The sequence below is a fragment of the Aythya fuligula genome, chromosome 17, assembly GCF_009819795.1.
Source record: "Aythya fuligula isolate bAytFul2 chromosome 17, bAytFul2.pri, whole genome shotgun sequence".
Taxonomy (NCBI): Eukaryota; Metazoa; Chordata; class Aves; order Anseriformes; family Anatidae; genus Aythya; species Aythya fuligula.
Window position 1 is genome coordinate 5607951 of NC_045575.1, and position 13670 is coordinate 5621620.

General features: G+C 68.6%; 2 protein-coding genes across 2 annotated transcripts; both read right to left on the reverse strand.

Moving 5' to 3' along the window:
- Positions 1 to 62: 62 nt before the first annotated feature.
- On the reverse strand, positions 63 to 4319 carry LOC116495992 (EMI domain-containing protein 1-like). The gene is made up of 6 exons (XM_032198781.1): positions 4272 to 4319; positions 4123 to 4176; positions 3976 to 4020; positions 3829 to 3873; positions 2926 to 3010; positions 63 to 480 (listed from the first exon to the last, which is right to left on the reverse strand). The coding sequence occupies exons 1-6, from the start codon at positions 4299 to 4301 to the stop codon at positions 359 to 361; spliced, it is 381 nt and encodes a 126-aa protein (XP_032054672.1). The 5' UTR covers positions 4302 to 4319; the 3' UTR covers positions 63 to 358.
- Positions 4320 to 4850: 531 nt separating this feature from the next.
- On the reverse strand, positions 4851 to 10125 carry LOC116496169 (EMI domain-containing protein 1-like; the record flags this gene model as incomplete). Its single annotated transcript, XM_032199081.1, has 9 exons — positions 10080 to 10125; positions 8186 to 8381; positions 7989 to 8092; positions 5756 to 5845; positions 5582 to 5643; positions 5371 to 5479; positions 5231 to 5281; positions 5030 to 5101; positions 4851 to 4909 (listed from the first exon to the last, which is right to left on the reverse strand). Coding segments are annotated over exons 1-9 (789 nt in total), but the record flags the coding sequence as incomplete, so codon positions are not given.
- Positions 10126 to 13670: the final 3545 nt, after the last annotated feature.

Genomic DNA, 13670 nt, shown 5'->3' on the forward strand with positions numbered 1-13670 from the left:
GGATGTGACACGGGGGGGTGACACGGGGGGGGTGACACGGGTGACACTTCTGTGGACACCTTTAATGACCTCGCAGCGCCCAAAGCAGCCAGGACGGAGCGCGGGGGGGGGGGGGCGTGGGGACACCCACGCCCCCTCCCCAGCACCAGGGTGGGCACCCCGTGCCCCCCTCCAGCGGGGTGCAAGCAGCGGGGACCAAAGCTGGGGGGGACACAAAAGGGATGGGGGGTGCCGGGGGGGGGTCAGGCCGGTGTGGTGCCACCGGTTAGCACCAAGACCCCCCCCGGGGGGGTGTGGGGACACGGTGGGGGGACAGCGGTGGCCGTGGGGGTGTTGCCACCAGGCCCCCCCTGCTCCATCAGGGCCCTCCGGGGGGGTCCTGGCTGGGGGCTGCGCCCCGGGTGGGGGGCGAGCGGCTGCGCCTGCCGCGGGGGGGGCCGGGCACCGCCGGACCCCCGCTGCCCGAACCGGGCTCGGGTTCTGTGGGGAGGAAAGGAGAGAAAAGGGGGGGGTGAGGCTGGGGGGCTGTGGGGTGGTGGAGACCCCTCCCTGTCCCCAAATGTCCCCAAATGTCCCCCAGGGACCCCCCCCCCAGTGCTGGCAGGGTCACCGGGTGCCCCCATGGCACACAAGGTGGGCTCTGACCCCATAACGGTTCCTGGCCCCCCCCCAAATTGTGGCACCGCTTTGTCCCCAAGTGCCACCCCGTGGTGTCCCCATCCCTACATTGGGACCCCCCCGCTGGCACCCCCGGCAGCCCCCCCCCAGCAAAGCGCAGTGGAAAGGGAGGGGAGGGGAAGGGGGGGCGCAGCCTGGCCCTGGGGGGAGCTCCAAGGCCTCCACCCACGAGGGTCCCCCTTGGTTCGAGGGGGGCTCTGGGGGGGGTTTTCTCCTCGAGGGTCTCCCTCGGTCCATGGGGAGCAACGAGGCCGCCCGTGGGCCCAGGAGGTCTCCATGGGCTCCGGATGAAGGAGCTCTGAGGCCTCCCTTGGGCTTCAGGGAGCAACAGGGTCTCAAGCCACGAGGGTCTCCGTGGTCTCCTTGGGTCCAAGAGGGTCTCCAGGAGCTCTCTCAACCCCAGAGGGTCTCCGTGGTCTCCCCTGGCTTGAGAGGGGCTCTCTGGCTCCAAGAGGAGCTCCAAGGTTTCCCTCCGTCCTCATGGAGCCCCAAGGTCTTGGTCTCCTTGGTCCACGGAGCCACAAGGCCTCAACCCAAGGGGATCTCCATGGTCTCCCTTGGTTCGAGAGAGGCTCCAGGGGCTCTTTTGCTCCTCAAGGGTCTCCCTTGGCCCATGAGGAGTCCCAAGGTCTCCCCAGGTCCATGGAGCCAGAAGGCCTCAACCCAAGAGGCCCTCCATGATCTCCCTTGGTTTGAGAGAGACCCCAGGGGCTCTTTTGGTCCTCAAGGGTCTCCCTTGACCCATGAGGAGTCCCAAGGTGTCCTCCCTTGGTCCATGGAGCCACAAGACCTCAACCCAAGAGGGTCTCCGTGGTCCCCCTTGGTTTGAGGGGCTCTAGGGGCTCTCTGGCTCCAAGAGGAGCTCCAAGGCCTCCCTTGGTCCAAGAGGGTCTCCATGGTCTCCCTGGGTCCAAGAGGGTTTCCAGGAGCTCCCTCAACCCCAGAGGGTCTCCGTGGTCTCCCCTGGCTTGAGAGGGGCTCTCTGGCTCCAAGAGAAGCTCCAAGGTGTCCTCCCTTGGTCCATGGAGCCACAAGGCCTCAACCCAAGAGGGTCTCCATGGTCTCCCTGGGTCCAAGAGGGTTTCCAGGGGCTCTCTCAACCCAAGAGGCCGTCCATGGTCCCCTTGGTCTGACAGGAGCTACAAGGTTTCTCTCAGCCCAAGAGGCCCTCCATGGTCTCCCTTGGTTTGAGAGAGGCCCCAGGGGCTCTTTTGCTCCTCAAGGGTCTCCCTTGGCCCATGAGGAGCCCCAAGGTCTCCTCCCTTAGTCCACGGAGCCAGAAGGCCTCAACCCAAGAGGGTCTCCATGGTCTCCCTTGGTCTTAGAGGAGCTCCGGGGCCTCAAGAAGCCACAAGACCTCAACCCAAGAGGTCCTCCATGGTCTCCCTTGGTTTGAGGGAGGCTCCAGGACCTCTGGGGCTCTCCAGGGGCTCTTTTGCTCCTCAGGGGTCTCCCTTGACCCATGGGGAGCCCCAAGGTCCCCCCTGGTCCATGGAGCCTCAAGACCTCAACCCAAGAGGGTCCCCACGGTCCCCCTTGGCTCCAGAGGAGCTCCATGGCCTCCCTCACCCCCTGCCCCCCCCCCCTGATCCTCGGAGACCTCCCCCACCCCAAAGACCCCTCTTGGGGGCCATCCCTTCCCCATCCCCTTGCTCCAGTCCCACTCCGGGGGGGGGGGACGGGACGCGGTGCCCCCGGCCCATGCGAGGAGGGGAGGAGGAGGCCATGGGGGGGACATCATGGTGGGGGGGGGGGGACATTACCTGGCCAGATGATGGCTTCCAGCAAGGTGACCCTCCTGGCCAGGACCTCCAGCCGGGCCTGCTGCCGCAGGAGGCTCTGGAAGCTACGGGCCTGGGGGGGGGAAGAGAGCAGAGCAAGGAGGGGGGGGGGACACAGCGGTGCGTGGCCTTCGGGGTGCCAAAATCTCCCAGGGGGGGTGTGTGTATGGTGGGGGGGGGGTCCCGTGGCCCCATGGGGATGCGGGGGGTGCCCCCCGTCCCCGTGGGTCCAGGGGGGTGGGTGCTGGGTCCTTTGGGTGGGTGTGGGGGGGGCCTTGCCGGGGGGGCACGCAGCCTCCCGGGGGGGTCCCGTGTGCGCCGTGCCCCAAAAACGGAGACCCCACTAGGGTGGTGGGGGACACACACACACGACCCCGTGGTGCCCGGCTCCCCACGGGTGGGGGGGTCCATGGTGGGGGGGTCCCCAAGCCCTGCCTGGCTCCTGCGCCCCCCCCCCTCTACTCACCATAGAGCCCAATCATTGTTTCCAAGATTAAAACCCGCTCGGCTAAAATCTTCAAAGCCTCGCGGAGCTGGTGTAAACCCTCCCCCTGCGGAGAAAAAGAAGGGGGGGGGTAAGGGAAGAGGGGCTGGGGGGCACCCCCAAACTCGCTGCCATATAGGGGGGGGGGCAGCACCCCTACGTGGGTGTGTAGGGGGAGGAAAAGGGGGTGCCGAATGAGCACGGGGCACATTTGGGGAGCCCCGTGCCATTATTGGGGTCCCCAAGACACAATGTGAGCATGGGGCACATTTGGGGACTCCCCTGACATTATTGGGGTCCCAAGGATATGACACAAACCCAGGGCACATTTGGGGACCCTGCTGACATTATTGGGGTCCCAGGGTCACAGCACAAACACGGGGCACATTTGGGGACACCCATGCCATTATTGGGGTCCCAGGGACATGACACAAACATGGGACACATTTGGGGACCCCCGTGTCATTATTGGGGTCCCCAAGACACAATGTGAGCATGGGGCACATTTTAGGACCCCTGTGCCATTATTGGGGTCCCAAGGATATGACACAAACCCGGGGTACGTTTGGGGACCCCGCTGACATTATTGGGGTCCCAGGGTCACAGCACAAACATGGGGCACATTTGGGGGCCCCCGTGCCATTATTGGGGTCCCAAGGATATGACACAAACCCAGGGCACATTTGGGGACCCCCATGCCATTATTGGGGTCCTGGGGACATGACACAAACATGGGACACATTTGGGGCCCCCCGTGCTTTTTATTGGGGTCCCAGAGACATGATGCAAGCATAGGGCACATTTGGGGCCCCCCCTGCCATTATTGGGGTCCCTACACAAACCCAAAGCACATCAGTGCCCCCCCCCCGGGTACCCTGCACTCACCCATGTGCCCTTGTCGCCCGGCTCGCCCTTGGGGCCCGGCTCGCCCTGCAACACAGAAAGGAGAAGGGACTGGCAGAGGGGGGGCGGGCAGGGGGGGCCCCCCCGCGCCCCAGCACAGCCCCCTACCCCCGGGGGGGGGCCACGTACCTGCGCCCCGTCCTGGCCACGGCTGCCTGGGTGTCCCTGGGGACCCTGTGTGGAATGGGGGGGGACGACAGGGGACAGAGCCGGTGAGAGCCGGGGGGAGGGCACCCATGGGTGCCAGCTGAGCCCCCCCCCACTCCCAGCACTCACCCTGTCACCTTTGTCCCCACGGGGTCCCGCGGCTCCGGGCGCCCCTGCTCTGCCCTGCACAATGACAGCGGTGGTGCCATCAGCCCGGGGGGGCACCCCAAGGCCCAGCCGTGCCCCCCCCCCCACCCCAAAATCCTCCCGGCACTTACATCGGGGCCTGGAGGGCCGGGCAGCCCCATGGGTCCTGGGGGGCCGGGGGGTCCTGCGAGGAGATGGAGGGAGGGGGGTGCACGGCTCAGCCTGGTCCCAACGCGGTGACACCCCCCAAAAAAAAAAAGGTGAGGGTGCAGGGAGGGGGGGGGGGAACTCACCCATCGGCCCCATGGGGCCGGGGGGGCCCACGGGGCCCACGATGCCCCCGGCAGCTTCGGTGAAGGTGTTGGAGAGCAGAGGGTCCCCTGCGGGAGAGAAATGGGGGGGGGGGCAGGCGGTGACACCCCCAGCCAAGGCACCCCACACCGGGGGGGTGCTCCCCACCCCCGTGGGCCAGAAGAAGAGGGACCCCCCCCCTCTCCAAACCCGCTGAGAGCAGCGACAGGCGGAGCACAACCCCGATACGAGACAGCGGAGAAGCCACAGCAGGCGTTTTGGGGGGGGGCTGGAGCATCCCTCAGGACCCCCCTAACCCCCCCCCCCCAAAAAAAAAACCATCCTTACTTGGGTCAGCGAGCCGGGGGATGGCCGGCCCCACGGGGGCGGGGGGCCCGGGGGGGCCGGGGGGGGCCCCTCTCCCCGGGGAGCCCCCTGGCACCATCGCGCCCGGGGGGGCCCGGGGGGCCGGGGGGACCTGCGGGGAGGAAGAGGAGGATGAAGATTATTTTTTCTTATTGGGGGGGCTGACCCCCCTCAGATGTACGCAGCAGGAGGCTGGGGGACGCCCCCTTACCTGGGGGGGGTCCCCCCTTACCTGGGGGCCCCGAGGCTCCCCGTCCTCCTGCGTCTCCCTTGGGGCCGGGGGGGCCCCGCGAGCCGGGTCTGCCTGCGGGGGGGGGGGATGTGGGGGGGGGACAGCACCCTCAGGGGAGCACCCCGGGGACCCTGCGCCCCGTTTCCTCGCGGGGGTGTCCATTTGTGTGTCCCCCCCCCTCGGTGCCCGCTCCCCACTCACCGTCACGCCCCGCGGTGGCTCCCCGCTGCGTCTCGCTGCCCCACGGGACCCCTGGGGTATTGAGGTGGGGGGGGGGACACAGCATCAGTGCCACGGGACCCCCCCCAGGGTGCCCCCCACCCCCTAATTCCATCCCCTACCTTCATCCCCGGGGCTCCCCTGGGCAGCCGGGGACCCCCAGAGCCGCCCGGCGTCCGCACCCTTGGGTGCTGGGGACGGGGAGGCTTCGGCCACCGACAGCCGGGCCACCTGCAAAGGAGATGGGGACAGCGAGGTGACCCCCCCCCGGGCTCCCACACCCATGGGGGGGGGCGAGGTGGTGGCACCCTAGGGTGGCACCGGGGGGGTCACCTGCGCCTCCAGGGTGGCCAGGCGTGCCGTCAGCTCCCCGACGCGGCTGCAGTTCAGGCACCCTAAGGAGGAGAAAGCGGGGTGCAGGGCTCGTGGGGGGGTGCCCAGGACCCCCCCCCACAAACCTGGGGTGGGAAGGGGGGTGTAGAAAGGGGGGGGGCACCGAGGACCCACCTGAGAAAGCCGTGGGGCGCAGGGGGGTCCGGCGCTGGGGCGCGGCGCTGGGGCGCGCGGTGTCGCGCAGCGCGAGGAAGGTGTGGGGGTCTGCCGAGGGGAGGGGGTGTCAGGGACCCCCCCCCGTGGGCATCGACCCCCCCCCAAACAGGCACAGACACCCCGTGGCCGTGGCGGGGGGGGGGGTTGGGGAAGTCTGCTGTGCGTCACCCCAAATTGGGGAGGGGGCTGCAGGGGCTGCCACTGCTTTTCCCCCAAACCCAGCCACGACCCTTGCCCAGGACCCCCCCAAATCCCCCCCCATACCCGAACCAGACCCCTCATCCCCCCCCGGACACATTGCAGCCCCCCCCAGCCCCCCCCAGTACCCCAAATCCACCCCCCCCAACATTGAGCCCCCCCCCCCCAAACCCCATTGGGGCTGGGTTTGGAGAGGAGGGGGGGGCACCACGCACAATCCAAACCCAAGGTGGGGTCCCACCCTGGAGGTGGGGGGGGACTTAGGGACATGGCTGGGGGGCTCCGGAGCAGGACCGACCCCCTCGTGTCCCCCCCCCCGGCTGCCACCACACCCAGGCACGGCCACCCCCAGGGCTGCAGGGGACAGGCAGCGCCACCCTAAGCGGGCCCAGATGTGGGGCACCCGGCCAGCAGCTGGGGGGGAGGAAGAGGAGGAGGAGGAGGAGGAGCCCCCCCCATCACCCCCCCCACCCTGCTGCTGCCACCCAGCTGGCTCGGGGCCCCCCCGGGTGTCCCCATCCCCTCCCCGTGCCACCCAGCTTTGGGGCTGGGGCCGTGTGTGTGTGTGTGTGTGTGTGTCCCCTCTGTGTGTGTCCCCTTTGTGTGTCGTCCCCCCCCTCTGTGTGTGTGTCCCCCCCCCCCCGGCAGCTGCAGGCCCACCCATGGCACGGGCTGGCACCCATTCATTCGCCGCCCCGCGGGCACGGCCGCCCGCACAGAGGGACAGACAGACAGACAGACAGACGGATGGACAGACAGACAGACAGACAGACAGGGGTCCCCTCGTGGCACACCGCGGGCAGCCCCCCCCCTCCCCGTACCCACACGCAGCAACCTCCGCCCCCCAGCTTGTGCCCCCCCCCCCGCCCTCTCCCCCCACCTACCTTTCCATTTCCCCGTCCGTGGGCACGGCCACCCAACTGTCCGTCTGTCTGTCCATCTGTCTGTCTGCCTGTCCACCCCCCCCACCATCCATCCTCCCGTCTTTCTGTCCAGCTCCCCAGCCCTTCATCTGCACACGGGAACTTCCATCTGTCCTTCCATCCGTCCGTCCGTCTGTCCATCCAACCATCCATCCATCCATCCATCCATCCATCCATCCATCCATCCATCCATCCATCCATCCATCCATCCGTCTTTCCACCCACCCACCCAGAGGAGCATCCATCTAACCTTCCTTTTGTCTGTCTGTCCATCCAACCAACCTTCCATCTGTCCATCCGTCCGCCCACCCATCCCTCTCTCCATCTGTCCGTCTGTCTGTCTGTCTGTCCATCCACCCACCCCAAGGAACATCCATCCATTTGTCCGTCCGTCCGTCCATCCACCCATCTGTCCGTCCGTCCAACCAACCTTCCTTCTGTCTGTCCGTCCGTCCGTCCATCCATCCATCCATCCACCCATGCGTCCATGCGTCCATCTGTCCGTCCATCCACCTGTCTATCTATGCGTCCGTCTGTCCGTCCGTCCATCTATCCATCTGTCTATCCATCCATCCGTCCATCCATCCATCCATGCGTCCACACGTCCACACGTCCATCTGTCCGTCCATCCACTTGTCTATCTATGTGTCCATCTGTCCGTCCGTCCGTCCATCCATCCATCCATCCACCCATGCGTCCATGCGTCCATCTGTCCGTCCATCCACCTGTCTATCTATGTGTCCATCTGTCCATCCATCCATCTATCCGTCTATCCATCCATCCATCCGTCCGTCCGTCCATGCGTCCATCTGTCCATCCATCCACCTGTCTATCTATGTGTCCATCTGTCTGTCTGTCCGTCCGTCCGTCCATCCATCCATCCATCCATCCACCCATTTGTCCGTCTGTCTGTCCATGCACACACCCACCCCAAGGAACATCCATCCCTCCACCCACCCCCCCACCCCCCAGCACCACCCACCTCACCCCCTACCCCCCCAATACCCACCCCCCCACCCCCTTAACCACGCCGTGGGGGCTTCCCGGGACCACCCCGTTCCCTCTCCCACCTTCCTCGCAGGCGGCCCCGCCGTGCCCGGGGCAGCACCTCCACTCCAGCGCCGTCACCGTCCTCAGGGCCACCCTGTACGCCGGCCGCACCACGGCGCGGTAGCTGCGGCACAGAGCGGGTGCCGCCGTCACCCCCGCGGGTGGCCACCGACACCCCCGGGGAGGGGACAGGGGGGTCCCTGGGGGGTCCCCTCACCTGCCCCCGCTGCAGGGCAGCGGCCAGCGGCAGCCCTGGAAGACGCGCTGCAGGAAGGTGCCGTTCTGCACCAGGCACGACACCGTCCTCGTCACGGCGTAGGAGCACCAGTTGCTGCAAGAAAAAGCCACCGGTGCCACCGCCGGTGCCACCACGGGGGTGACGGGAGCCGGTGTCCCCCTCCCCGTGCTCCTTGCTGGCCCCAAAAGCACCCCCGTGTGCCAGCGGTGGGACGTTGTCCCCGCACGGTGACCCCCAACCTCCCTGCTCCCTCCTGGTGATGCCACCCCAGCTTGCGGAGTGTCCCCTATTGTCCCCCCCCAGCCTCCACGGGGCACGGAGGGGACCCTCGGTGGCCATGGGTCACGCGGGGGCCCCGCATTCCTGCCGCGTTCCCACCCACCCCGCGCTGGCACCGGCCCGCCTGGAGCGGGGCCCCCTCTGTGCCCCCCACCCACCCCACACAAAGGCGCCTTTCTTTGGGTCCCCGGTGTCCCCACGCTGGCTGAGGGGGACACACACGAGTGGTGGGGGGGACACACAAGTGGTGGGGACACACACGAGTGCCACAACGACACCGGGTGGCCCTTGGCGCCCCCCAGCCCGGAGGTGGCTGCCGCCCTCCCCGCGGGCACCACGATTTTGGGTGGAAAACTGAGCTTTTCGGGGGCCTGCGGGGAAGGAGGCGGCTGTGGCTGGTGGTGGCGGGGAGGGGGGGGGGGACAGACAATTGTCTGGGACGTGCCGGGGAGGGGGGGGGACACAGCAGGGTGGCACAGGGCTTTCTGGCCGGGCAGCGTCCCAGCCGGGCGCCGCGCCAGGGCCACGGCGGCACCGAGAGCCTCGGTGGCCAAAGCCGCGCGGTGACAGCGCCGGGGTGACAAATGCCAGCGGGGTAGGGGGCTGGGGGGGGACACGGGATGGCTCCCAACCCGATCACCCCCGAGGGGGTGTCCGTCTGTGCGGGCACGGCACGGTTTGGGGACGCTGCCAGCCCCGGCTGCGCCGCGGGGACGGGGACGCGCCCCGGCCCGTTTTGGCTGGCACGGAGAGCGGGGCGGGTGCCAGCGCGGGATGAAACCCCCCGGGAGCGGGGCAGGAGCCGGCGGCGAGGCCGGGCCGGGCGTGCGAGGGCTCGCATGGCCTGGGCTGACCCGGGCCACCCGCTGCGGGGCCGCCACTCGTGCGCTGAGCACGCCCGGGCTCTGCTCCCGGCGGTGCGCCCGAGCCGGCACCCCACGGCCTCGTGTGTTCCACGCCCTGCGCCTGGGTGTGTGGGGCTCTGGCTCTGTGGGGTGGTGGGGGAGGATTTGAGGGGTCCCGCCGGGGTGGTTTTGGGGTGCCGGGGGGCTCCTGGCCTTGGCGGGGAGGGAAGGGGAAATGAGGTGGCTTCTGCCCGTCGCCGCGCCGAGCTGAGCGGAACCGGGAGGTCCCGGCAATCCGGTGCCGGAGACACGGCCAGCGCCAAAGATTTCCTGTAAACAACCCCCCCGCTGCACCCCCCCCCTGGGACAGGGACTGCAGGGACAGGGACTGGAGCCCCCCCACGTCTCCCAGGCACCGGGGTGCCCCGATCCCCTCCGCTCCCCTGGCACGGGCAGGGCCTCGGGGATGGGGCCACTCGCCCCGCTCCAGCCCCAGCCCTGAGCACCCCCAGCAAGCCCAGTCACCCCCAGTAAGCCCAGTCTCCTCCAGTAAGCCCAGTCACCCCCAGTAAGCCCATTTGCCCCCAGTAAAGCCAGCTACCCCCAGTAAGCCCCAGCAAGCCCAGCGTGTCCAAGCACCTTTGCACCCTGGTGGTTCTGGTAACCCCAGCAGCGATGCCAGCCCCAGTAAATCCCAGTACTCCCCAGCACTCCCAGTAAGCCCTGCCAGCCCCAGTAAGCCCCAGTACCCCCCAGCATTTCCAGTAAGCCCCGCCAGACCCAGTACCCCCCCATCACCCCTAATAAGCCCTGGAAGCCCCAGTACCCCCCAGCACCCCCAGTAAGCCCTACCAGCCTCAGCACCCCCCAGCACCCCCAGTAGGCGCCCTGCCAGCCCCAGTACCCCCCAGTACACCCCAGTAACCCCCAGTCTGCAGCACCCCAGCCCCAAGCAGCCCCTTCTCCCTCTGGACCCTCCTTGGTGCCAACACCCCCATGCCCAGTTCCCCCCGGTGCCCCCCTCCCCGGTGCCCGGTACCTGCGGGGCTGGGGGCTCCAGGAGGCGGCGGCGGGGGGCAGCAGCAGGCAGCAGAGCCCCAGCGCCAGGGGCAGGGGCGGGCAGCGGTGCCCGAGCCCCCCGGCGAGCCCCCCCATCGCCGATCCGCTGCGTCCCGCTCCGGCCCGCTCCGAGGGGGCGGCGCTGCCCGGGCACCGGGGGCGCGGGGAGGAGCGAGAGGAGGAGGAGGAGGAGGAGGAAGGGAGAGGAAGGGGGGGGGGGGGAGGAAGGGACCCCCCCCACAGCCGCTGCCTTCCGCCCCGCCGGACATGGGGGGGCGCGATGTGGGGGGGCGCGAGGTGGGGGGTCCGGAGGGGGGGGGGAGAGGTTTGGGGGGGGGTGGATATGGGGGTGGGAGGGGAGGCGTGGGGGGGGTGGATATGGAGGGGGTCATGGGTATGGGGTCATGGAGGGGGGGTCATGGATGGGGTGGTTAGGGATGGGGGGTCGTGGAGGGGGGGTCGTGGGTGGGGGGGTCGCGGGTGGGGGGTCGCGGGTGGGGGCTTCATGGGCGTGGGGGGTTCGTGGATGAGGGTTCATGGATGTGGGGAGGTCATGGATATGGGGGTTCGTGGGTGGGGGGGTCGTGGATTTGGGGTTTGTGGATGGGGGGGGGTCAGAGATGGCCCCGTGCAGTGTGAGCGGGGCTGTCCGCAGGTGCCACCTGCGGGGGTGCCAAGCAGCCCCGTGGTGCTTGGCGTGGGGTGTGCACGCGTGTGTGTGACTGCGTGTGCACGTATGGACATGTGTGCATGCATTCATGTGTGTGCGTGTGCGTGTGTGCACATCCATGAGCTTTTTGTGCACGCAGACATGCGTGTACGCACGTGTGTGCCTGCGTGCACGTGTGCTCCCGGCGGCTTGCCTGCATTTCCACGTCCCCGTGTCCCCGCGTGCCCGTGCCCTCGGTCCCCGTGTGTGCGCACACACGTGCAGGTGTGTTTGTGCGTCCGGCGGGTGTTTGTATACAGGTAGCAGCGTGTGTATGTTGGCCTGGGGCTGCGTACGTCGGCGCGCCTGGCTTGCCCCGGCTGCGCTTCCGCTGCCGTGCGTGTGTGCACGTGTGTGGTCCGTGTGCCGGGGGTGTGCAAGGAGCAGGCGTGCTGGATGGGGCTGCGCAGGGGTGGTCCCTGCCAGGGGCTTTGGTGTGCGTGTGTGCTTGGGGGGGCATGGGCAGCGTGTGGGTGGGTGTGCACGTGTGTGTGTGTGTGTGCATGTGTGTGTGCATGTGTGTGTGTGCATGTGTTTGGGTGCAGATGTGTGCAAAAGTGTGCATGCAAGTGTGTGCCTGCATTTATGTGCACGTGTGTGTGTGTGTGTGCATGTGTGTGTGCGTGTGCGTGTGTGCATGCAAGGGTGTGCATGCATGTGTGTGCATATGTGTGCATGTGTGTGTGTGCGCATGCATGTGTGTGTGCATGTGTTTGGGTGCAGATGTGTGCAAAAGTGTGCATGCAAGTGTGTGCCTGCATGTATGTGCACGTGTGTGTGCAACCTCGTGCATGGACATGTGTGCGTGCATGTGAGTGTGCATGGGTGTGCGTTCATGGGTGTGCACATCCGTGTGTGTGGATGCAAGTGTGTGTGCATGCTTGTGCATGCAAGTGTGTGTGTGTGCATGCATGCATGTGTATGTATGCGTGTGTGTCTCTGCATGTGTGTGCATGCGTGTCTGTGCATGTGTGTGTGCATGCACTCACGTGTGTGCAAGGCCCTGAGGTTTGTTTGGGGCCACGTCCCCATGAAGGCAGTGGGGAGCCCAACTCCACATTTGTGCTTGGAGCAAGGGGTCCCCACGTCCCCTCTGGCCATGTGGCGTGTCCATGTGTCCCCGTGTCCCTGTGTCCCCGTGTCCCTGTGACCCCGTGTCCCCGTGTCCCTGTGACCCCGTGTCCCCGCTGTCAGGACGGGGCCGTGCTGTTTACCCCAGCGGTGTGCAGAGCAGAGGAAGGTCACCTCACTCATCCACAGACTAAACACACCTGGGGCAGATGTCCTGCATGTCCCCGGGGGGGTCAGGAGGTGACACACTGTGCGGTGGCACGTGGCCCTTGGTCTGGGATGTCCCCATCATCCCCTGAAGGGACGGGGATCGGGTGCTGGGGGACTGCGGGCTCTGGGGACCCCCAGCTTGTCCCCACAGTAGGGCAGCTCCACTCCCTGGCCCGGCTCCATGTCCCCATGTCCCATCTCCGTGTCCCCACGTCCCCATGACACATCCCAGGCAGGTACCCGTGCTCCGAGCCGAGCCAGCAGAGCTGCAGTGCCACCGTGCCCCGCGACTGTCCCCAACCTCCCGCGCCCCCCCGATCCCGCGTGGAGCCCCGTGTCCCCCCCCACGCGAGGCCACCAGGTGGCACTGCGAGGCCACCGCGCCCGGCCCTGCCCAACCCACGGCCGTGGGGCGACGACCCCGTGGGGCGATGGACACCGAGTTGGGGGGGGGGGGGACACCCACCGGCGCTGTCCCCAACCTATCCCCAACTCCCCCCGGAGCCCTACACACCCCCACCGTGCCTCAGTTTCCCCCCTCTCCATCACCCCCTGCCGGGATGGGGACCCCCCCCTTTTAACCCACGCGTGCGCCACCGTCACGGGTGGGGGGTCCCCGGCGAGAGCGCCCAGCCCCCGGTGCGGGTGCCCGCTTCCCCGGCGCGTGTCCCCGCCGCGGGTGCCCGCGCGGCCGTGCGCGCCGCCGGTGCCCGTGGCCGCCCGGCGCTGGCGGAGCGCTGCCGCCGCCGCCCGGCCCCGCTCGCTCCCGGTGCGGTTTGCGGGTCCCGCAGCGGCTGCGGCTGCCGGAGGTAGCGGCGGGGGGGGCGCGGGCGAGGCCGGGCGGCGACGGCGGCGGCCATGGCGGGGCCGGGGGGGCGGCTCCGGGGGGAGCGGCGGCGGCGGCGGCCGGGGGGTTACCGGGGGTAGCGCGCACCGCGGGGAGAGCGCACGGCGGGGAGAGCGCACCGGGGGAGGGGGCTGCGCGCCGGGATTATCGTGCAGCGGGGGGGCTGCGCGCCGGGATTATGGTGCGCCGGGGGGTGCCGTGCACCGGGGGGGCTGTGCAGCGGGGGTACCACGCACCGGGATCGTTGTGCACCGGGGAGGGGGGGTCGGTGCGCCGGGATTATGGTGCGCCGGGGGGTGCCGGGCGCACGGGGGGTGCCGTGCACTGGGATTATTGTGCGCCGGGATTATCGTGCACGGGGGCTGCCGGGCACCGTGGGCACCGTGGGGCCAGGCCTGGCCTCTCCCCCTTGCCCCCCGTGGCCCCACGGAGCCCGGGGGGGTC